Below are 22,459 nucleotides of genomic sequence, written 5' to 3' on the forward strand. Positions count from 1 at the left end.
GCAAAATCAACAGCAGATGAGATGAGAAGCATTGTGGATGATTAATATGACTCAGGATCTTCATTTTGACATATTATTTGGTCATCTCTCCTTCGCATTAGTATCATGATGCAAAATGAAATTCACGTTATTTATTACAGAGAACTTTAATATCAGACTTCTTTATTAGCACAGAGAGTTGTATCTTGGAAGGACTAAATCCACCAAAATATGCTGGGAAAGTCTAAGATCAGCTAAATTATGGCACAACCATTCAGCATTCTGAATTCTGAATAGAAGCAAGAGAGCAGGACAGTGGCGCAATTCTCTAACTATGTGGAACAGGATAATGAGGTGAGAAATATCTTTTCTGTATGAAACAAAATGAGTGTAACTGCAAGCTCAAAGCTGTATTCCATTAAATAATGTGTTTGTCTGGACATGTTAAAAAAAAATTTTTAAAAAGTAAAATCATGTAGTTATCCAGAGAGCTTTTGTAGGAAATTGGAAGTCACAGGAGATATCTCACTATTTTTATGTAGCTAGCTATTTCTGGGGAAGACAAACAACTGATTAAATAAGCAAATTTTCAGAGCAATTAAGGACACAAAAGTGTACAAAGCATACAAATCAAGGTTTTCTGTCTTTGCTGAAAAGGTTGCTTGAAGGTGTGATAAGGACACATGAAGAAACACATACTTGGGATTCAAGAGAGAAGAAAGCTACTCACCCACATAAGAATTTAGCCAAGACATAAAGGCCACCAATTCTACTTTTGCAAAGAGTATCATGAGACATAAATAGTCTAGTGCCTCGTGTTATGGTGCAGTAGAAACAATTACTTTCATAGCAGCCTGAGCTTTATGAGTTTAGTTGGAAATTGTCTGATAGCGTAGACAAGAGAAGTGACTGTTAATATCTGCATGGCAAATATCTTTTTAATATATAGCTGTATTTATTTTTTTATAATTAACAGAATTCATTTGAAGTAACTGTTATTTCCATAGCTGTTTTTCTTTAAATCCGTACATACAAATGGCACTGTGAGGTCTTTTCCTCCCTCCCCATCCCCCCAACCCCTCTGCAGGATATCTGTTAGAAACCACTGGGGGTTTGTGATTGTAGTCAATCCAACAAAATCACATGTTCCCTCCAGAAGGACTTAATGAATCACCTGTCTTGAGCTGAAGTGAAACTTCTAGACTGTATTTAGGAAGGGAGATTTTTTTCTTCAAAAAAAGAAGTGCTAATACACTTCCACTTGAAGCTGCTTTCATTTGAAAGTAAGTTGCCATGCTGACATTTTCGTCTCTTTTCTCCAGCAAAAAAGCTGTGAATAAACTTTTCCTGGAGCAACTTCATTCAGGAGAGCATTATTTCTTGGCTCAGGAAACCACCAGTGGACATTGGGAAAGAATGGTGATTCACAACAAGGCTGTTCTGGATAGTGATATGATAGTGAAATGACTACATGGCGTGGAAATGAAGCTTATTATCATAAAAATCCACTCAGAGACAATCTAGAAGTTGAAACAGTATACTAAGGAGATAGTTCCACCTCAAGGTATAGTTTACTACTACTAATCCCTAGCTCACCACTTTGATGAGGACAGATCAAACAAACAAGGCTTACAAAATTTTGCAATGCATGGATGACAGATAGTTTTGCACAGTTTGGATTGCCAAACTACATCAAGACTGTTAGGACTCCTGTCTGCACAGCCCTTCAGGTCTTGCAGTCCATCTGTATAATATTCCAAGGCTCAAGCATTTACTACAGCCCACTACCCTGCCCGTGATCCAGTCGCCAGACAAAATGGATAGGGGGAGGATCTCAAGAAGCCGTAGAATGACGAAGAAGTTTTCTGCTGGGAGGTAGAAAAGGAGTTCGCAATGGTTAATGATGAGGCTAATTAGTAACATATAAACGGTCTCTGCCTCAAGTGCCTGAAAAACTTTCTCTATTTGACTCAATACCAGCAAAAACAGGGGAGCGGACTTCTGCAATGGCTGGGAAGCAAAACTGCTGAGACAACTTGTTCATGCAATGTAATCCCTCCTGCCAGCTGAGCACAGCATCAAGGTAGTCTGCAAGGAAGCTAGAAGTTGAAGGTTTTATGCAGGTCTTCCTTTAAAAATCACGTTATGATGCTGCATTAAGCCTTTGTTAAACATAAACGTTTTTTACCAGAAAAAAAAAAAAACACCACCACCAATGCACATTTTTACATCATGAATTCAGTCTGTAAGAATAAAAATTTCAGACTTCACTGAACGTAACAATGCAGATGTAGCGGGCATGCCTGCAAGTACTGATGCCACAGGTTTGAGTTAGTCTATGCTACAATAAACATAGTATTTCTGTCTGCTGTCCTTGACATATGCACACAAAGGCAAGTAGCAGAAAAAGAGGTGTTGTCAGTGATTCATCATCTTACAGCCTGAGTTGTGGGAGAAGCGCATGGTTGTTCTCAGCATGTCATTAATTTTAGGCTGTGGGGCTTTTCTGGACTGGAGTTTTAATTGGAATGTTCTCCAGCAGGGCCAACCATTTCTGCAGTTATTCCAGCAGCTGTTTCTGGATGTTCCTGTGTTTCTCAGTACTGTCTTCTGACAATTTTCTATGCCTCTCCCTTTTTTCATAGAGGCTCCTCTCTTCTTTCTGTTGTCTGATCCCTCTTCAGGATATGATAATTGAATTGATCTTACTCTACAGGCATGGATGGTGAGCAAAGCAGGTAAAAAAAGGAAAATTAATCTGTGTATAGAGATTTGTCTGTTGTTCTGAAATGGAAAATGGTCCTCTCTATGGAAGACACTTTGTTCGTTATCCTCACTCAGGAACTAGGGAACAGAATATTTTAATATTACATCAATTTCTCCTTGGCAACAATGAGGGAAGTTGTATTTTTGATCAGGTTTGGAATGAATGTCTGTTCCGTGGTTTTTCCCTTTGTTCCCACCACCATCTGGAAAGCTTGGAGAGACAACACATCTTCATTCAGCTTTGTAAAAAAGGCCTGATTCAGGCTTAGGCTGTTGAGTTGGCTGAAGAGCTGCAGATGTTGGAGCAAGGACAGAACAAGGCAAGTCTGCAGCCTACCCTAATACCAAAGGAAAGCTGTAACTTAGAGGCACGTCTCCAACAGGCAACTTTTTCAGAAAGCAAATAGAGCAACACTCCCATAGGTTGCTTTTGCTTTTCTTGGAAGTTTCTCACATAGTGAGAATGGCTACCCAGCCTAACTATCTCACTTCCCAAGATGATATAATTAAAAACTTGTTATGCAGTAATTCATAGAAATGCCCATTGAAGTTGAACCCTAATTTCCATGCTCACCTCTAGTTTCTTTCTTTTTAGGACTTTGATAAATTTTAACTGTTATACTGAAGAGTTATATGGTTGGTATTTGTCCTAAAAATAACTTTGAGGGGAAATAAGGGGAGTGAATATGCCTGGAGCTTTTTTAGAGGCTTTTATTTGCCCAGCAACCTTGGTAGACTTACAGTACAGTAGAGTAAATCTAGTTTACAACTGGTTAGATGATTACAAAGATGTAACAAAATACGGCACGTGAAACTTCATTCAAATGTGAGTACAAATTAGCTAATAAAAGCATTGAAATTATGTTCCAGTTATAGACCTAAAGTTGATTGTGTTAAAAAAAAAAGTGCTTAAAGTATTGATGATGGAAAGGGAGACAGAAGAGAATAGTGGAAACTGAAAAGGCTGCACTCTCAATGGCATTGTGTTGTCCTTCACAGAACTGCATATCCTGAACACCAGAAAACAAGGGTTGTGTGCCGTGAGTTTTATTCCTTCCTTAGATAAACAGGCCCAACACTTACTTTAAACTGGCACAGAGTTTCATTGACTCAGCTGTGTAAGGAACAGATATTTTAACCTTTCAGAGAAAAGAAACTAACCACCAAGATCAGGGCTGATTTATTTCATTTTCATGAGTGAGTGAATGAATTATATGTACTGGTGGCATTTCAGTGATCTTTTTAAAAGTAAATTTTGATATAATTAGAATGCAAAGAAAATAGGAAGATAAAGTAAATGCATGTGTAACTCTGCAAACATACTGGACAATACATTTTAATGAAATTACTAAACCACTTCCTTTTCTCTGAAGGACATAGAAAATTAAAAAATATGAAATTTTCCTCAGGTGCCCTGATGTGAGGGAGGGAATCCTCTAATCAGAGCCTTTGAACTTTCAAATTCAGCTGGAGAACCTGACATTAGGAATAATGAATCAGCTAATGTGTAATTTAATCTAAACTTGTAGTTTCAAGTCATATGGTAAACTATTGCAGAAACTTTTGAGAGAACAAAAAATTCTGCTTGTACTAGTAGCTGTTAGAATCAGTGGAGCAAGCCACTGGGTGAAATGTACATCTCTCCCCCTTTAATTACTTTGTTCTTATTTTTATGTTAATGTAACTGTTTATAGTAAAGATTAATGTCAGGAATAAATTCTTATTCAGCAAACTCCTTAACAACAGCCTTCTAGAATACCACTTAAGAGCATCACACAGCCCACAGTCTAGCACTGGACAGGAGCTAGTTCAGTGCATGCAGAAGCACCTTTGGGTACACTAAGGATAGGTAATTATTTGAGAGCCTGTAGATTAATATCTTCTTTGACTGCTTCCCCGTCAAGTTCCCAAGGACCAGCTACTTTATTCTAACTTTTTCTTTATGGTATCTTTTCCTCTGGCATATAGAGATAACTCATAGCAAAGTGGCCAACAGACAGAGATTCAGTTAGTCAAAGTCATTTTGGTAATGGAAGGCTGATATGATTTCTGGAAAACAGACTGGGAACCTTGGTTCCTAAATTTCTGGTAATGTTGTAACTACCTGTCTGTTCTGAAGTGAGTGATACCTGTTTGAGCTGATCCCTGGAAACTGATCTGAAACTTCTATACTGTATTATCAGAATATTCTTAGCTTTTGTGCAGTAGTTTCGAAGATAGTATTTTATAGAAATAATCTCTGTTAAAAATAAGCAAGAAGATAGCTCAACTACAAAAGCATCATCCAGTTCAAATCTTTATTGATCACTAAAGATTTAAAGGAAAAAAAATCTTTACAAAACTATTACAGAGTGCATAATAATATATTCTCAGTGGATGGAATCCACTCAGTTTTTTTCCTCATAGTAGACTATTCTACCATGATTTACTATTTTCAACTTATCTGCACCTTTTTTTTTTTTATTTTAACAGGCATAACGTAGATGTTAATGGCTATATGTTACATCTGGTTTTAGATACTAAGCCCTATTGGGAAGGATGTTGTCTTTTTGTTTGTACCTTCATAGCTACATCATTCACTGTGTATAAAAAGCATAAAATGATTAATTTAAGAGATGATAAAGTAGCATAAATGCCAGATGAATAAACTTGCACATACATTTAAAAGGGTAGCGGTACAATTGTATTTAAAAATGTTCACTGGCTTTGGAAGCAAACAGAATTGCTTCCAGAAGACATGAGACTTCTTTTAAGTTATCATGAAGGATGAAAGAGATTAAACAGGTAAGTTGTAACAGAGGCAACATTACTATGACCAAAGGGCAAAATAAGCTTTCTTACTGAGATAGTCACACAATCCTGTGTCTGCATCTTGCTACATGAGTAATGGCTTTTTATATTCTTTAAGAGCAGTGGGGGAAATACTACAGTCAAAACAACACTGGCTGTATTTTTATTTGAAATGCTCAGCATAAATAGAAACCTATTTGCTTGTGATGCATTTGATATTTTTACAGGCTTAGAAGAGTAAATAACCTTAACTTGACACACATGTGCTACAGGTGATCATTGTGGAAGAATTAGCATGCAGGAACTTGTACCTGCTCAAGACAGTAGCTCATGATCTGCTCTGTCATTATCATATATCACATTTTCAGAACCATCTGATAAGTGCCAGGACATGCTTTTTTATATAAAAACATGTGCAGGAGACTGAAAATGTAGGGACAAAGGCTCAGGGAGTTATAGCCTGGTGTGGAGAGATGGAATATGATGCAGGAGATGGTAGAAGTGTAGACCAGAAAGAAGGTGTAGAAGTGGGAGCACTATAACAAGGTGTAATTTGAAAGGCCTGTGACAAGTAGGTCCATGCAGTAGTCTAGATCACAGTACTAGCAGACACCTGAAGCCAGCCAACAAGCAGAAGATACTATGATCTCCTAAAAGTGATCTTTTATCTTTTACCCCAGTCTCCCAACAGAATACAAACAGTAGAATGATAAGGAATTAGATAAAAACAAGAAACAAACCTTGTAACAAGTGACTCAATATGTGAGAGAGATTTGGGTCTGTGACTTAGCTATGCTATATTCTTCACCTGTCCCATAAGCAGGTGCTGTCTGCTCTAATCCTCCCAACCTTCGATAGGCTACATTGGTGGGGTCTGAGTTCCAAATTTTTCTCCATAATCAGGAGGCCTATATTTTTCCTGCTTTTAATAAAAGCTAAGATTCTGATGTAATCAGTCTGGCACTTTGCATGAAGTCATATGAAGCTATTTGGTAATCAATTATTACCTCAGTTTTGAGCTGATTCATTGTTTCTATGGCTTCTGCAGAAAAGCAGCTATAGTTTCAAGTATGAGCAATTACACATTTAGCTAAAGAAGCTTTGATCAAAATTCATTGTAGAAAAAATCCACCCTGTCCTAAGCAACAACTTCACTACCATAACTAGCAGGAAGACCATTCAGACAATTCCTGTTTGGCTCTTCCCCCCTACCTGCATATTTAGGCAGACTGGCTTTGCACAGGAACCTATCCATCCACAGTCCAGCACGTTGGCATGGAAGGCCGGGTGGGATGGGGCTGCGGAAGCATCGTGGAGGTGCCACGGTGGCAGGGCTATACGCATGGTGCCTGCCTTGGAGACCCACTGCAGCCCTTGCGCGGGTGAGGGCCCACAGCCAGGGCACTCTGTCTTTTCCTCCATTCCAAGGTACCATGCAGGCAGCTCTCTGCTCTGCTTGTTCCCATGGGACAATCAAGTGTTTGAAAGTGGGAGAATCCTGCCTCAGGCTGCCAGGTCCCCCAGCAATAGGCTCCACTGCTCAGGAAAGGAGCCTACCTGGAGGAAGGGAAGGATGGCCTGCCAGTGCAGAGCTGTGTGCAAGCCTGGGGCGTCCTGAGTGCCATATGCTAATGGCTTTTGGGTTATAATGAAGTCACCCGGCCACACTGCGTACTGGAAACGCAACTGATACAGAATCATCTAGAAAGCGTGTTGAGGAGCTCTGAGGAGTGCTGCAGAGGCTGGATATGTGCAAGCATTTCCCTCCTGTATTAAACACTCTTTTGAGGGTCAGCGGTTATGGCCTTGCATGTTGCAAAAGGTCAGCTAGACATGGGCATTAAGTCCAAGCAAAAGGCAAAGTCTGCTAGAAGTTGCTGTGCTGCAAATAAATTGTGAAAAACACGAATGTGAAAAAATGCAGACCTATTTACTATGTAATTCTCGTACAAGTGAACAAGGAGTGGAAAAAACAAAGCAGAAAATTATAGGGTGCTAGTGACCTCATCTAAAATACTGGAAATGTTTCCAAGCCTTACATTTGATGTATTACCTCATTTTCTTGTTGGGCTGTAAAATAACATTTAAAGCTTTGCTGAAATTTCCTAAAATGCCATACTGTTTAAGTAACACTTACCTGACTGTCCAGCCTGCTCAATGCTCCAGCAGGGTTTTGTGTTGGGCGCCCCATCCCCAGCATCCTGCCTGCTGGAACATTACTCAGAGCAGAAGCGTGGAATCTGAATCAGGAAAGTACACTGTGGGACCTAGACATGGAAAAAATATGTATGTTGCAATGGAGTTCTGAGTGGCTCTCAGCCCATCTATTAAGAGCATTCAAAGCTGAAATTTCACAAGTAACTTTTGCAAGACGCATTTAAATCTTCTAAATTAATGGAAATCACAAGACACAGACTTTTTAAAAGGGTTATTTTTATCTAGGTAAAAGACCCATTTTTGAATGCTGTAATGTAAGGGGGGTTCCCCCTGGAAAACGTGTATTGTCATCAAAGGACAATTTATTATCACTTCTGATAACAATCACAAGAGATGTTGTAGCCCAGTTAGCTAGTATTAAAGTCATTAACATCAGTATAATTCTGTTTTTTATAAAGGGCTGGAAGAGTTCCCCTAATTACTACAACACAGCATGACAATTCCTTTTAATACTTGCCTTTTACATAGACACAGTACAGTCCAGCTATGCGATTTTACTTTTGTTCTCCCCTATATTATAAAATAAATTAGAAGAGAATAAATGAGGCAAACCACACCAAACCAAGGTCAGGTCAGCAGCAATCCACTATACCACCTCCATTTAAGCAGTGTTTTCATAGTAAGGATCATGGCAACTGTCTAACCAGCTCATTCCCCTTTTTATTACCTTTTTACAGATGACACAATAAAACCTAATTGGAATGTTTCCCATCTCTTTCAGAAACTTTTTTTTTTCCTAGATTCACTTTCAAATCTTGCAAGTGTTGGAGTTGGAGAAACAAGTACATTTTTGTTGAAATAACTGGTTTTGTATTCACAGCAAGACCTTGAAGAGATACAGCAGAAAATGATGAAGATATGTTGACAGAACAGTTTATTTGCACATTAATATTAGTATTTTTTATAAAAGGAGTCCCAAGGCAATCTGCAAGAAAATAAGTTTGTGAAGGAGGCTGCCTACAGAAGTTGTGGACACTCCATCCTCAGAGGTATTAAAAAAATCAACGAAGCCTGGAGCAACCTGCTCTAATGTTGAAGTTAGCCCTGCTTTAGGTGGGAGGCTGGAAAAGGTGACGTGTAGATGCTGCTTCCAATGTAAATTATTCAATGAAATTAAGCCTTGAATTAAAAAATGTGATGGAGAAGGGAGGCAGAAATATGCAAACACACAGATGTGTGATTGCATAAACATTATTTTCTTAGAAAATTAAACATTGATAATTTCAAAGATATGGGCTGGGAACACAGTCCTATTTCTATATATGTAAAGTGGCTATTGCCTACAGTTTTGTTAGGGCTTTCTGCAGCTGGGTCTCAAACAATAAGACTCAGTTTCAGTTGCTTTTAGTTTGGCCAAGCTGAAATTGTTAGAGCTGAAATTTCCTACACTGACTTCCTTATTCAGGCTAGTGATTTTCTTTTAAGTTCCATCAAGAGTAGTTCCGTCATTTCCAAAAACAAATTAGCAGAAATACACATTTCTTTCATATTAAGAAAATGTTTATAACCATTTAATTAAAGCTGTGCTTTTTAGTAATGTGTTCAAGTTTGGCAGCCTAGAAAACGTGCACAAACTTGGCCAAGTCATGAGTGGCTTAGCTTACATAGTTGCAGAAGAGATTTGTTGGCACTGTGTAGCTGGTCTCCAGCAGTCTCTTCACAATGAACATCCTCCACCTCAGAGCTTCAGAGGCAAACAGAACTCTGTATAAAAAACAAGGCTCCCTGCAGGAACAGTGTGGTGAAGGCTGAGGAACAGAAATCCGTGATGCTGCTGGTACACAGCAGTGGCATTTGAATAGCATGACCGAATGGAGAGCACAGCAAAGAATTAAGACAGGGTGGAGTGGAAAGGAAGGAGGAAAGGTTGGGTGTAGCAGAAGTGGGAGGATTTATGAACAATAAAGCATATTCTTCCTGAGAACTTGAAACTCAATCCCATGCTCACTGCCTTCCCATGAATTCATAATTTTAAAAAGGTACTAAATCTTTAATCACAGTATGATGTAATGATTTCCTTTTTCTCTCACAGGATTTATGAACAAAATAGATTCTGTTCACAAAATGGATCAAGCTCCTGAAAAAAAAAACAACTGTATAAATGTCCTTATTTGAAGAAGGAAGATGTGTTGAAAAGGATGCAGAAGATCACAGAAAAAGAAGCATGGGTTCAATGACAAAGGCAGCTGAATGCAGCCCTGAGTAAGAGACCCCTGTCCCTGCCTTCATCTCACCATCTCCCTGTGATTTGGGCAAGTTCCTTAACCCAGATTTTTCACAAGCGACAATCATTTTCTGAGTTCCCTCCTACAAGAAATCTTGACTTTAAGTTGCTTTGTATATCTGCCCTTAGGATGAAATGCTTCATGCTCCCCAGTCATATATTTCTAGTTGTTATAGTCAGCTAGCTCAGATGCAGGTTTCTCCAGTGCAGAGGCTACAGTCTGAGGAAATAAGTGCCCTCTACAGAGCTTAGTTCAAAGAAAGCATTGAATTCTCACAGCTGTCTGTGTTGACATATAGCACCCAGAACAAACTGGGTGCTAGATGTGGAAACAGACAATCCTAGGGAATGCTAAACAATCTCTTAAAAAAAAAAAAAATCCATCTCCAGGTATCACATACAGGACCCAATATCATTAGGTTATTCCAATCTTTTTCCATTTGTAAAGCAAAATTCCCATTTTCTTATCCTTCTGGACTTTTGAGAAAAATGAACTAATTCTTGTTCAAGAAGCAATTGGATACTATACTGATAAGTGCCATAAAGGGAGGGGAAAAAAAGATAAAATTAATTATTCTGGATTTACAACATGGTGCAAGGAATGTGCAGCAAATCAGACATGGGGCCACACAAAAGAAGAATACATGAAATACAGAATATCTGCTTTTCCTGGTTTTTCTGTTTTCTATTTAAATGTATATATATTCTAGCCAGTGTAAAATCACAGTTCTTGTGCCTATGTAACTAATTACTATAAGATACAGTGTAACTAAGGCTGTAGACCTTTTTTTATTAAATAAAGAAGATTTAAAATTAAATAAAATTAATGAAAGAAAGCTGTAAGCAGAGAGGCAGCATGTAAACCCCAATCTGATGACTTTTGCCATCACCAGCATCCAGTGTTGGTCACTGCAGGGCAGGTTGACACCTGGAATCCCCAGGCTGAGAACAGGAACCGGTGAAATCCCAGGTGGGCTCCCAGTGCCACTCTCTTTCCCATCCCCTCTGCTGCCTGGCAGTGATCTACACTATATGTGGCAGCCCTGAGTACAACTGATCACATTAACTCTAGTATCAGAACTAATCTAGCCTCAGGAATGTGAAGCACTGTTTGATCTATTTACCCTGCCAAGAAGCAGCACAAAGGAGAACTCCACCTAGCAATTATACCATTACCAATGTACACTAGCAGGGAAACAAACCATACTTTTTGTTTTTCTGCCACAGGCTACAATATATGAGCCTGCGAGAGTTACTGTGACTCCCATTCCCGTATTCTTAAAAACATGCTACATGCACTTGGCTTTAACAGGTATGCAGATGTCTGTTATTTTAATGACATTCAAACTGGGGCTACATGACTAAGGAGAGAGCCAGTATGGCTTATACAAATAGATATAATTAGTTATTTTTGAACAAGTGTGCTTATGTTCATACCTGTTACAAGCAGGTTGGTGGCAGTAACCAGCTGCAGCTTTCAGATGTCAGGTGCATAGATTTCCATGTTCCTGCAATACCTCTCCTTAGTCATGAAAGGTTCCTACTTCCCCTTGCAGGAAGACAGACAGTGACACTTTGTCATGTGCCGGAGATACAAGCAGGCACCACTGGTACAAGTGTCATAATTCTTGGCCAATGCAGCTTCAAAGAGGCCACAGAGTTCATGCCTCATTTTCCATCACATTGGTTACAGAATTGATATTATGTTAATAATAGTTAACAACATATTAACAGTTAAGATATGTGGACTGAAACCTTATCTGTGGTGTTATTCCTTTACCTAAAATGGGTCTTCTGCTGCATGAGTTGTTGAGAAGATTATTAGCTCAACAACTGCATTGTCATATTTTGTATCTGCACAAACAGGATCTGTGGCAGACAGTGACCTGACATCGCCGATGAGCTCAAGTCCTTTCTCCAGCAGAGGCAATAAACTTCTCCACGCTGTCCTTATTTATAGCTTAAACTCTAGGGAAGAAAATTACGAAGTACTTGACACTCACAGCCTTCTGGCAGAGACTGCAGCTAGGGAGAGGTGCAGTGGGAACCATTTTTGGCTAGCGGTTTAGAATATGGTGATCCCTCTACTCAAAAATAAATTACAGCCAGTAAATTTGCTTCACTTGTATTTTTGTTTACAAAAAGGCACCCTGAAACATTTGATAGATTCTAGTCATGGGTGGGCTGGTTTAGCAACTTCAGCATAAGATTTTTTTAACTGTCACAGAGTGCAACCCTTAAAGTCTACAGGTATTTTTATAAAACTGGCTTTTAAAAACAGTTCCTCCGTAGGCGAAAAAATCAGCCATTTTTTGGTAAAGAATTTTTAAGCATTGGCACTAGAGTTAATTGATAAACTATTAAACTGTTAAGCTGTGATTTATAGCAGCTATAATGGCAACAATGTCTGAGTGATCACCCTATGCTGTCACTGAAGACATATCTCATCTGTTATAGCATGAAATACTGTAAGATGGTTTGTAATGATGCATATATCTTGTTACCTGCTGATAATAACCTATCAAAGGACAACAGTTTAATTATATAGTACATCTCCTGCTGGCTTCCAAATATTTCTGCTGCTCTTCAGTAATTTCTTAGCTAAAAAAGAATCAGTCTCCTTATTTTACACTAGTATGTTAATTTATGAATGGAAGACAGAAAGCTTTTATTAGCTGCCGAGGTGCCTGAATTCTTTGTGTTGTCATCATGATATAAAAAATCTAGCCCCCGCTGCCCATAAATCCTGACAGATAGTGGAGAACAGGCCCCAGATTGGCTAAAGGATGTGAAGAAAATCCCAGACTAGACCTCTCACAGAGATGTGCAGAATATTATCTCAAAGGTGGCACTCAGCCCTGGCCAAGTGGGATCTCTGCTTACACTGATGCAGTACAGGCAGCTTGGATGAAATGTCCGTCTCCTACTGTCCTTCCTTCAGCTTCATTCTGAGCATGGGATCATAGCACCCACCTTGGGAACAGCACTGGCCCAGCAAGAGCAGAGGAGCCTTCAGTACACGGGAACCTTTGAGGTGGGCACCAGTGGCTAAGGTTCAGTGTTTGGCACAGAAGCAGTGAGAAGGTAAGTTGATCTGGGATTAATGATACAAAATTGGAAGTCCTTTTGTCTGTGAAAGAATAATCTGTGTGTCTTGATACTGGGGACCTCCAACATAGTCCTATGCCTTTGAACTCCTGCTCAAAAAGGAGTTTTAGGCATATATTCCCATGAGGACCTATTAATAGTGCTTTCTACCAGAGTTTGGTCTTTGCAGAGACAAATATATCAGCTTGTTTGTTAATATGTCAGTATTTATTCCTGGAGTGAACTCCTGTCCTATCAAAGCCTGTAAAATGGGAATGAGAAATCTGGGTGGAGTGAGAAGAATGTCTTTAAATTTGGGAAAAAAATAAGATTTGCTTCTTACACATTTCTCTGAGTCATAAGTAGCCAATAATAAATAACTGATAGTAGGGATTTCCCCCCTCCGTTACTGAGCAATTACTTTTGAAATAATTTTGAAAATTAGAAATATTTTAGCATGCATGCACAGCAAAGGGACATGTTTGAGATGCTCTTGCTATGCCTAACACACCATAATTTGGTGTAGAGAATTGGAAGTTTATTATAATGAGAATTGGCAGTGCATTACAGTCCTGTAGTTAAAACAACCTTTAAAGTCACTACCTTCCATTATGAGTTTTTAAGTGCACAGAAAGACCTCATGAAAAACATGAATGCAAGGGTATTCACCCTCCCAGGTTTTAGCTCCTATTGATGGTGCAGTGATGAAATAGAGGATATAGCAACAAGACCATGACATGTAAAAAACAAGAGGAATAAAATATGTACTTCTGTGCAGACTAACAAGTTTGTTCCAACAGCTGAGGTTGGGCTGCTATGCTTTACCGATCCCTGCAAGCAATAACACTGTGCTGGCCTGCAGAACAGTGATGTACTTCACACCACAAAACACGTTATTTTGATAGAACAACATGTCTCACAGAGGGGTTGTTCCAGACTGTACTTCTCCCTGCTGTGCTGGCTGCAGGAGGCGGAACTCCCTGAGTACAGAAAAGGGAAATACTTGGCTTACAGAACCCTGCATCTGGCATTGGAAGATTTGTGTCAAATGTGTTACTGGTCATGGCCTGGAAGAGACTGCAAGCTGAAGTGAGGAGGAACTTTTAGCTCTTCAGAAAAAATCTAGCATTTTGTTGTCCATACTACCCTATTACTCCACATCAGCCTGTACCTCTGTCCCCTGTGATCCCTCTTTATTTTCAGTGAAGATCTAGGAAGCCTCAGAATGGATCTGACCATAATATTCTTTTTCCCAGAGAATTCAAACATTCTTAAAGACAGCAGGGTATCATAGAATAATTTAGGTTGGAAAAGACCTTCAAGATTATCGAGTCCAACCGTTAACCTAATACTGCCAAGTCCACCACTAAACCATGTCCCTAAGCACCACATCTACACATCTTTTAAATACCTCCAGGGATGGCGACTGAACCACTTCCCTGGACAGCCTGTTCCAATGCCTGACAACCCTTTCAGTGAAGAAATTTTTCCTAATATCCAATCTAAACCTCCCCTGGCACAACTTGAGGCCATTTCATCTCATCCTATTGCTTGATCCTTGGGAGAAGAGACCAACCCCCACCTCACTACAACCTCCTTTCAGGTAGTTGTAGAGAGCAATGAGGTCTCCCCTCAGCCTCCTTTTCTCCAGGCTAAACAACCCCAATTCCCTCAGCCTTTCCTCATAAAACTTGTGCTCTAGACCCTTCACCAGCTTCATTGCCCTTCTTTGGACACGCTCCAGCACCTCAACATCTTTCTTGTGGTGAGGGGCCCAAAACTGAACACAGCGTTCAAGGTGCAGCCTTACCAGTGCCGAGTACAGGGGAACAATCACTTCCCTAGTCCTGCTGGCCACACTATTTCTGATACAGGCCAGGGTGCTATTGGCCTTCTTGGCCACCTGGGCACACTGCCGGCTCATATTCAGCCAGCCGTTGACCAACACCCCCAGGTCCTTTTCTGCCAGGCAGCTTTCCAGCCACTCTTCCCCCAGCCTGTAGCATTGCATGGGGTTGCTGTGACCCAAGTGCAGGACCCAGCACTTAGCCTTGTTGAACTTCATACAATTGGCCTCGGCCCATCGATCCAGAGCCCTCTGTAGAGCCTTTCTACCCTCAAGCAGATCGACACTCCTACCCAACTTGGTGTTGTCTGCAAAATTACTGACGGTGCCCTCGATCCCCTTGTCCAGATCACTGATAAAGATATTAAACAGATCTGGCCCCAATATTGAGCCCTGGGGAACACCACTTGTGACCGGCCAGCCACCAGCTGGATTTAACTCCATTCACCACAACTCTTTGGGTCCAGCCGTCCAGACAATTTTTTTACCCAGCGAAGAATATACCCATCCAAGCCACGAGCAGCCAGTTTCTCCAGGGGAATGCTGCGGGAAATGGTGTCAAAGGCTTTACTAAAGTCCAGGTAAACAACATCCACAGCCTTTCCCTCATCCACTAAGCGGGTCACCTTGTCATAGAAGGAGCTCAGGTTAGTCAAGCAGGACCTGCCTTTCATAAACCCATGCTGACTGGGCCTGATCACTTGGTTGTCCTGTATGTGCCATGTGATGGCACTCAAGATGATCTGCTCCATAACCTTACCCAGCACCAAGGTCAGGCTGACAGGCCTGTAGTTCCTCGGATCCTCCTTCTAGCCCTTCTTGTAGATGGGTGTCACATTTGCTAACCTCGAGCCAGCTGGGACCTTCCTGGTTAGCCAGGACTGCTGATAAGTGATTGAAAGTGGCTTGGTGAGCATTTCCATCAGCTCCCTCAGTACCCTTGGGTGGATCATATCTGGCCCCATAGACTTATGTGTGTCTGAGTGGTGTAGCAGGTCGCTAACCATTTCCCCTTGGATTATGAGGCCTTCATTCTGTTCCCCGTCCCTGTCTTCTAGCTCAGGGGGCTGAGTGCCTGGAGAACAACTCGTCTTACTATTAAAGACTGACGCAAAGAAGGCATTAAGTACCTCAGCCTTTTCCTCATCCTTTGTCACTACTTTTCTCCTCACAGGGAATCCAGGAAAGGATGGAGATCATCCTTAGCCCTCCTTTTGTTGCTAATGTATTTATAGAAACTTTCTGAATTGTTTTTTACAGCAGTAGCCAGATTAAGTTCTAGTTGGGCTTTGGCCCTTCTAATTGTCTCCCTGCATAACTTCACAAAATCCTTGCAGTCCTCCTGAGTTGCCTGTCCCTTCTTCGAAAGGTCATAAACTCTCCTTTTTTTCCTGAGTTCCAGCCAAAGCTCTCTGTTCAGCCAGGCCGGTCTTCTTCCCTGCTGGCTCATCTTTCGGCACATGGGGACAGCCTGCTCCTGCACCTTCTTGAAGAATGTCCAGCCTTCCTGGACTCCTTTGCCCTTCAGGACTGTCTCCCAAGGGACTCTGTCAACCAGGCTCCTAAACAGGCCAAAGTCCACCCTCTGGAAGTCCAAGGAGCAGTTCTGCTGACCCCACCTCCTTACTTCTCCAAGAATCAAAAACTCTATCATTTTGTGATCGCTATGCCCAAGATGGCCTCCAACCATCACGTCACCCACAAGTCCTTCTCTGTTTGCAAACAACAGGTCCAGTGGGGCGCCTTCCCTCACTGGCTCACTCACCAGCTGTGTCAGGAAGTTATCTTCCACACACTCCAGGAACCTCCTAGACTGTTTCCTCTCTGCTGTATTGTATTTCCAGCAGACATCTGGTAAGTTGAAGTCCCCCACGATAACAAGGGCTAGCGATCGTGAGGCTTCTCCCAGCTGCTTATAGAGTATTTTGTCTGCCTCTTCATCCTGGTTGGGTGGTCTATAACAGAATCCCACTGTGATATCTGCCTTGTCGGCCTTCCCCCTGATTTTTACCCATGAACACTCAACCCTATCGTCACCATCATTAAGCTCTAGACAATCAAAACACTCCCTAACATACAGGGCTACCCCACCGCCTCTCCTTCCTCCCCTATCCCTTCTAAAGTGTTTATAGCCATCCATTGCAGCATTCTAGTTGTGCAAGTCATCCCACCATGTTTCCATGATGGCAACCATGTCATAGTTTTCCCGCTGCACAACGGCTTCCAGCTCCTCCTGTTTGTTGCCCATGCTGCACGCTTTGGTGTAGATGCACTTCAGTCGGGCTATTGATCCCGCCACCTTTTTGGGGGGAGAAGCCCTAATTCCTATGTGACCATTCTTGGGCGCTTCCGTGGTTTCTAACACGTCAATAACCCTTGCCTCTTTGCTGCTGCATGGATCTCCATCCCCTACCTCCACTGAGACAGCACACTGAAGGACCACGCTAGCACACCATCCCTCAAACATTGGCGTGCCGCCCCCAGGCTTATCTCTAGTGAGCCTGGTTATATCCCTTTTCCCCTTCAAGTCTAGTTTAAAGCTCTTTCAATGAGCCCCGCTAACCCCTGTGCGAAGATCCTTTTCCCCCTTTGGGACAGGTGTACCCCGTCTGTTGCCAGCTGGCCTGGTGCCATGTAAACTGACCCATGATCAAAAAAACACAAATTCTGCCAGTGACACCAGGCTCGGAGCCAGGTATTGATCTGCTGGCTCTTCCTGTTCCTTCCCTCATCATTCCCTGCAACTGGAAGGATAGAGGAGAACACTGCTTGTGCTCCTGATCCCTTAGCCCAGCGTCCTGGAAGTCTCTCTTGATTGCCCTCGCGCTTCTTGTCGCAACGTCATCGCTGCCTACATGAAGAACCAATAACGGATAATAATCTGAGGGCCATACCAGGGTAGGAAGTTTCCTCGTCATGTCTTTAACCTGGGCGCCAGTGGGGCAGCAGACTTCCCTAAGAAGTGGGTCCGGTCTGCAGGTTGGGCCTTCTGTTCCCTTCAGAAGGGAGTCTCCTCTGACAGCGACCCGCCTTCTTTCCTTTATGGAAGCGGTTCTGACGCAGGGCGTAGGCCGGCCTGGCCTCAGCGACGCCTGCATGCGAGACGAACCGCCGTCCTCCTCACCGCTCGGCTCCGCTTGCAGAGCCTCGTGCCTGTTACGCCAGGGCGCCCGGGAAGGTGGGGCAGCCACGGAGGAGGACCTTGTCGCCATTGCCCCCCACCCCTTAAGTCTCTGCGTTCAGCCAGGCGGGGAGAGGGTCGGGAGTCCTCCGCGTCGCGGGCGCTGCCTGCCTCGGGCCCGTCTCGGGGAAGGTGGGGTGAGGTTCCAGCAGTCCTCTCGCACTCCCCGGTGCTCCTCAACCCCCTCGCCTCCTCAGAGGAGTGCCCCTGCCTGGGCGCACCCCCCCAGCTGTGCTCCCCGCAGCCGCCCCACACCGGCGCAAGGGCAGGCCACGGCCTGAGGCCCGGCGCCGGGCTGGCAGCGCCCGGAGCTCTTGTCTGGGCGGCTGCAGCTCTTAGCGAGGCCACGGCTTTGCGCCGGCTGGACACCGCTGCCCCCCCCCCCCCCCCGCCGCTGGGGCTGACAGGGCTTCAGCGCCCCTCCCGCCCGCCCTTCCGCGCCAACCGCCGCGCCGCGCCCCGCTCGCTGCCGCTCCCTGGGGGATCCCTGTGGCGGCGGCGGCGGCGGCGGCGGGGCCGGCCCGCCATGGCTCCTGTCCCCGCCCAGCTGCCGTCCGTCCGCCGCTGTGGCGGGAGGTGCGGGCTGCCGGCGGGTCTCTGCGCTGCCCGGAGGTCGTCCCGGTTCGGGACCCCCGTCCCCCGTGTCCCCCCGCCCCGGAGCCGCTCCCTTCCTTACAGCGTTACACTCTAAAGAGCTGGCAAAGCTGACCTTTCTTGTTCGAGTTCGCGGAGCTAAAACGATTGCGAGAGGCTGTGAAGCCACGCTGCCCCTTCTCAGAGTTCAGAACGGACCAGCGGGCTCCCAGAGGATGGATTGGGTACCGCTGTTGATCTATACGGACCGCTTGTCGATACTAAGTCGATCTGCAGCTCAGTACCTCCTTCCGAGGTAAAACAACCCGGCGATACCTTTCCGTTTATTTCGTACGTGTCAAATAAATTGCTAACCGTAAATAGAAATAAACACGTGCATAACGGGCAAAGGAAGTGCTGTGCTATTGGCTGTCTGGAAAGTACAGCAAAAAAATATTGTGGTAATTATAATCAGGAATTTGTTCTGCAAGGTCAGACGCTTTTAAAAGCAGAGCAGCACCAATGTACCTGCTGTATACAGAAGGAATCACAAGGTAGTGGCTGTGAGCGGTAAGGAGAATTCCCTATTACTGGCTTTTACAAAGGTAATTTCGCAGGTTTTGACGATACGGTCCTTCACGAGTTTCTGCCCCACACATCTTTTTCCTTCTACCTTTTGGTTTCCTTAGGTGGAAAGTGGTATTTTTAACAACAGACTCGTAAATGCTTTTGCTTACTCGGGTTTACTACTAGCTAATGCCTCCCCATTATACCGCTATCGGCTACAGGATCTCTGTATCACTGTTTTCAGCATGACTCCACTTGACTGCAGATTTTCAGTTCCCTGCCTGCATTTAATGCTCTTTCAAGGGTATACACTAAGATGGTAAATAGCTTTTCTCCCAGCTTTATATCTCTGTCCTTGCTATGTTAACTAGGCTCACAGCAGTATCTTTGTTTTTCACCTCATTTTTGCTGTGCGAATTTGTTAGAAAACAATGACAAATTTTCACCGGCTAGCACCAATTCTCCCTACTTGCTGATGTCTCTCACACAGCAGAAACAGAGAAACAGGTGCCAGGTACAAGGTTAAATACAATACTTAAAACTCTGTCTTTTATATTTATAACAAATCTTACAGGACAATTTTAAAAAACATTAAATAATTGGAAGCTAAGCAGTATGAGTTCCCTCATCTTTTCAATACGAGAAAGAGAGAAAAACAAGAGGATATTAAAAGTTGTAAAATACTCACAAGTCTTGGAAAAGCTGTGCAGCAAGTTGGCACAGAAGAAGTTAGGATAAAGTTTGCACTAGTGACAGCAGCAAATGCTCCACCCCCCTCCTCTGTTCTGTTTTACTTTCATTTGTTACATAATAATAATGTAGGACTATGTTTGTACCTAATACAATGTGGAAATTATTCCCACCACAAATAACAGATCGTAGGGATTTCCTGCTGCCATTTCTGAGTGATTTTCCAACTTGGAAAAAAAAAACCACACAAAAGTGGGGAAAGACATATGCCTGTGTTTAGAAGGCAGGCGAAGTGACTGACAAACGCAAAAGGCAGCTGCTTGCTGTCCTAAGCAGCGACATTTACACTTGCTACCTCTTATCCTTCCATAAAGGGAAGAAAGCGCACAGATCGTGCCCTTGTCTCTGCACAGTCCCTTCCCCCTTTGTAGCTCAGGTGTATCCCTCCAACCAGAGCTCCGAAGGGTTGCTTACCTTGGAAGCAAACACTGTAGCTTTATGCTGTAACTCCTCCTCTTCTCTGCAGCCTGAACAGTGTTTTACTGGGGCAGCCACCACAGGAGGAAAAGAGATTTTTGCCTCTCAGGATGCCACCAAGAAAGACGAGCACCACCATGGAAGAGGTTGCCAGGACAGAAAAGAGCTTCTCCAAAAGGTACAGCATCTGGCTTGCTGTGCGACGGCAGGGCAGAGGGGTGTCATAGGCCCAGGTGACATCAGAAGAGGATCCTTATAAAGGAGCTGAAAAAATAGTCTGCAAATTGCACTGAACTCAAAAGTTGTGAATTTTAGCTGTTAAGAAAAGTGAGGGTTTGCTGCCTATGATAATCACAGGGCATGGCAGCTGTAATCCTAAAGTCCTGCTCAGGTACCTCACGACGAAGAACCTTTCTACCTTGAGCTAAACTTTAATGTCCTGAAGATAAGGCTCAGCAGCTCCCTAGGAGTACTCTCAGGTTTCCAGGGACCATCATTTACCTATGTAGAGGTCATGCACTTCCAGAGGCAACAGTGAAAATGGTACTTCCTCTCTGTGCAATCTTCTTTTTGTCGTCTTCTGTGTTATTCTGGGTGCTGGTTGTTACTCTCTGCATATCACACTCTGTGAGGTCGTAAAAATATTCTGCAGCTAAATGAGAAGGGTTTAGAAATGGCTCTGTCTCCTTACTGACAAAGAGATGGGTTTCTAGAGTTGGGCATTTCCTTCCTGTTTCTCAGTGAAGTAACATTTTTTTCAGGAACACTATTTATAAAACCCAGTGAACAATACCAGTTAGTTCCCTGTGCCGGGATATTCTATTACAGCCAGATTCAGAAAATCTACTTACGGACCTAAATTAGACTCCTGTATCTTGAACAGCTGTCATACAGCTACCGGGCGAAACAAGGACTGGAACTGAGTGTTTCCAGAGAGTAGTTCTAGATAGCTGCATGATGGATTCATGATATGAGGCAGCTTCCTGCCACTTCTCAGCACCGGTGTGCACTGTACCCTTTGGCCCTATGCTTGGGTCCAGGATATGTTCTGCAGAGAAGGCAGCCACGGTAATTAGCTCCTGTACAGGATCCAGTTTGCTGTCACTACCACTGTGAAGAACCTTCCAGCAACTTAACACAAGACAAAAAGCAGAACTCACAATTTCATGCTCTCCAGGGACTCATGGCTCTCTCACATGTCAGTGTGTCTCCAGAAAAGCAGCTACTTACGCTCCTTGTACTCTGTCTCAGTATAGAGTGTTAATATCACTTTTTAAGCAGATGTGCAGGCATGAGGGGTGAAATCTCCCTCAGCTGGGCAGGATTTGAAAGAGAAAATAAAAGTACAGACTTGGCTGGAATTCTTGCCATGAAGAGTACAAAAATGCAAGTGAAAAGGAGGTACCAGCTTTGCAGGAAAAAACACCAGCTTAGATCAACATTTAAACCACAGGAACACACTCATTTATTAACTGTTTTTTCATAAGGGCACTTCTAAGACAAAAGTGGTCATAAACACACCTGTTTCTTCAGTTTACTCCAGCTCAAAGAATGAGAGTAAATGATTTCAAGTATACAAGTGAGTGTATGTATTTGGAGTTGAGATCCCAAAGTCTCTCGTATTTATCACTGTTTAAAACTGAAAGAAAATAGATTGTTTTCCATTTGTCTTTGCTTTTTGATGTGATACGTTTGCTATACTATAATTTGTCAGAATTTTCTCCACTAGGAAAAATTTATAAACAAAGAGCCAAAAACAAGCACACAGAGCTTTAGGTATTCATGAATTATATTCTGTGGGAAAAGTGGAAGAATCACTCAATTGAAATTTTTTTAAAATCACTTTCCAGTTTCCTTTGAACACTGCAAAATGGAAACACTGTATATAGGGTGGATTTTTTTTTCTTCATTTTTTTAAAACTACCTCTCTGGGTTTGTTCTTCTTTTATGAACTACGTTTTGCTGGCATTTCTGAAGTTAAATTATATCAATTTCTAGCTTAATATAAAAACTGTTCCTAAACATTACAGTAGTTGTATATAAAAATAATGCAAGTGTCAGT

The 22,459-nt window shown here is 42.7% G+C and overlaps 1 protein-coding gene and 2 long non-coding RNA genes across 13 annotated transcripts in view; 2 read left to right on the forward strand and 1 right to left on the reverse strand.

Annotated features, from left to right (window-relative positions):
- IL15 (interleukin 15) overlaps positions 1–22,459 on the reverse strand; it is an 87,783-nt gene that overhangs the window by 27,225 nt on the left and 38,099 nt on the right. For 2 of the 10 annotated variants that reach the window (XM_041123327.1, XM_041123329.1), the window contains exons 1-2: positions 19,919–20,017; positions 7,673–7,802 (exon numbers count right to left, since the gene is read on the reverse strand). The exons of 1 other annotated variant lie outside the window; for it this stretch is intronic. In XM_041123327.1, the coding sequence (XP_040979261.1) occupies positions 7,673–7,735 (63 nt within the window). In that variant the 5' untranslated portion in view covers positions 7,736–7,802; positions 19,919–20,017. Of the gene's footprint in view, positions 1–7,672; positions 7,803–8,419; positions 9,830–11,413; positions 12,860–18,799; positions 19,001–19,918; positions 20,018–20,394; positions 20,489–20,898; positions 21,081–22,459 lie in introns of those variants that run through there. 7 more of the 10 variants (XM_041123313.1, XM_041123318.1, XM_041123309.1 and 4 more) reach the window with 7 other exon arrangements.
- Positions 1,208–10,751, forward strand: LOC121233291. The gene is made up of 4 exons (XR_005932341.1): positions 1,208–1,543; positions 2,625–2,717; positions 8,663–8,741; positions 9,785–10,751. It is a non-coding gene; the product is annotated as an uncharacterized LOC121233291 (long non-coding RNA).
- Positions 12,865–22,459, forward strand: part of LOC115343157 — a 64,704-nt gene continuing 55,109 nt past the window's right edge. The window contains exons 1-2 of one of the 2 annotated variants that reach the window (XR_005932336.1): positions 12,865–13,060; positions 20,447–20,575. This is a non-coding gene — a long non-coding RNA (uncharacterized LOC115343157). The remainder of the gene's footprint in view (positions 13,061–20,446; positions 20,576–22,459) is intronic. The other variant, XR_003924011.2, reaches the window with a different exon arrangement.

Source organism: Aquila chrysaetos, chromosome 1 (genome assembly GCF_900496995.4).
Source record: "Aquila chrysaetos chrysaetos chromosome 1, bAquChr1.4, whole genome shotgun sequence".
NCBI lineage: Eukaryota > Metazoa > Chordata > Aves > Accipitriformes > Accipitridae > Aquila > Aquila chrysaetos.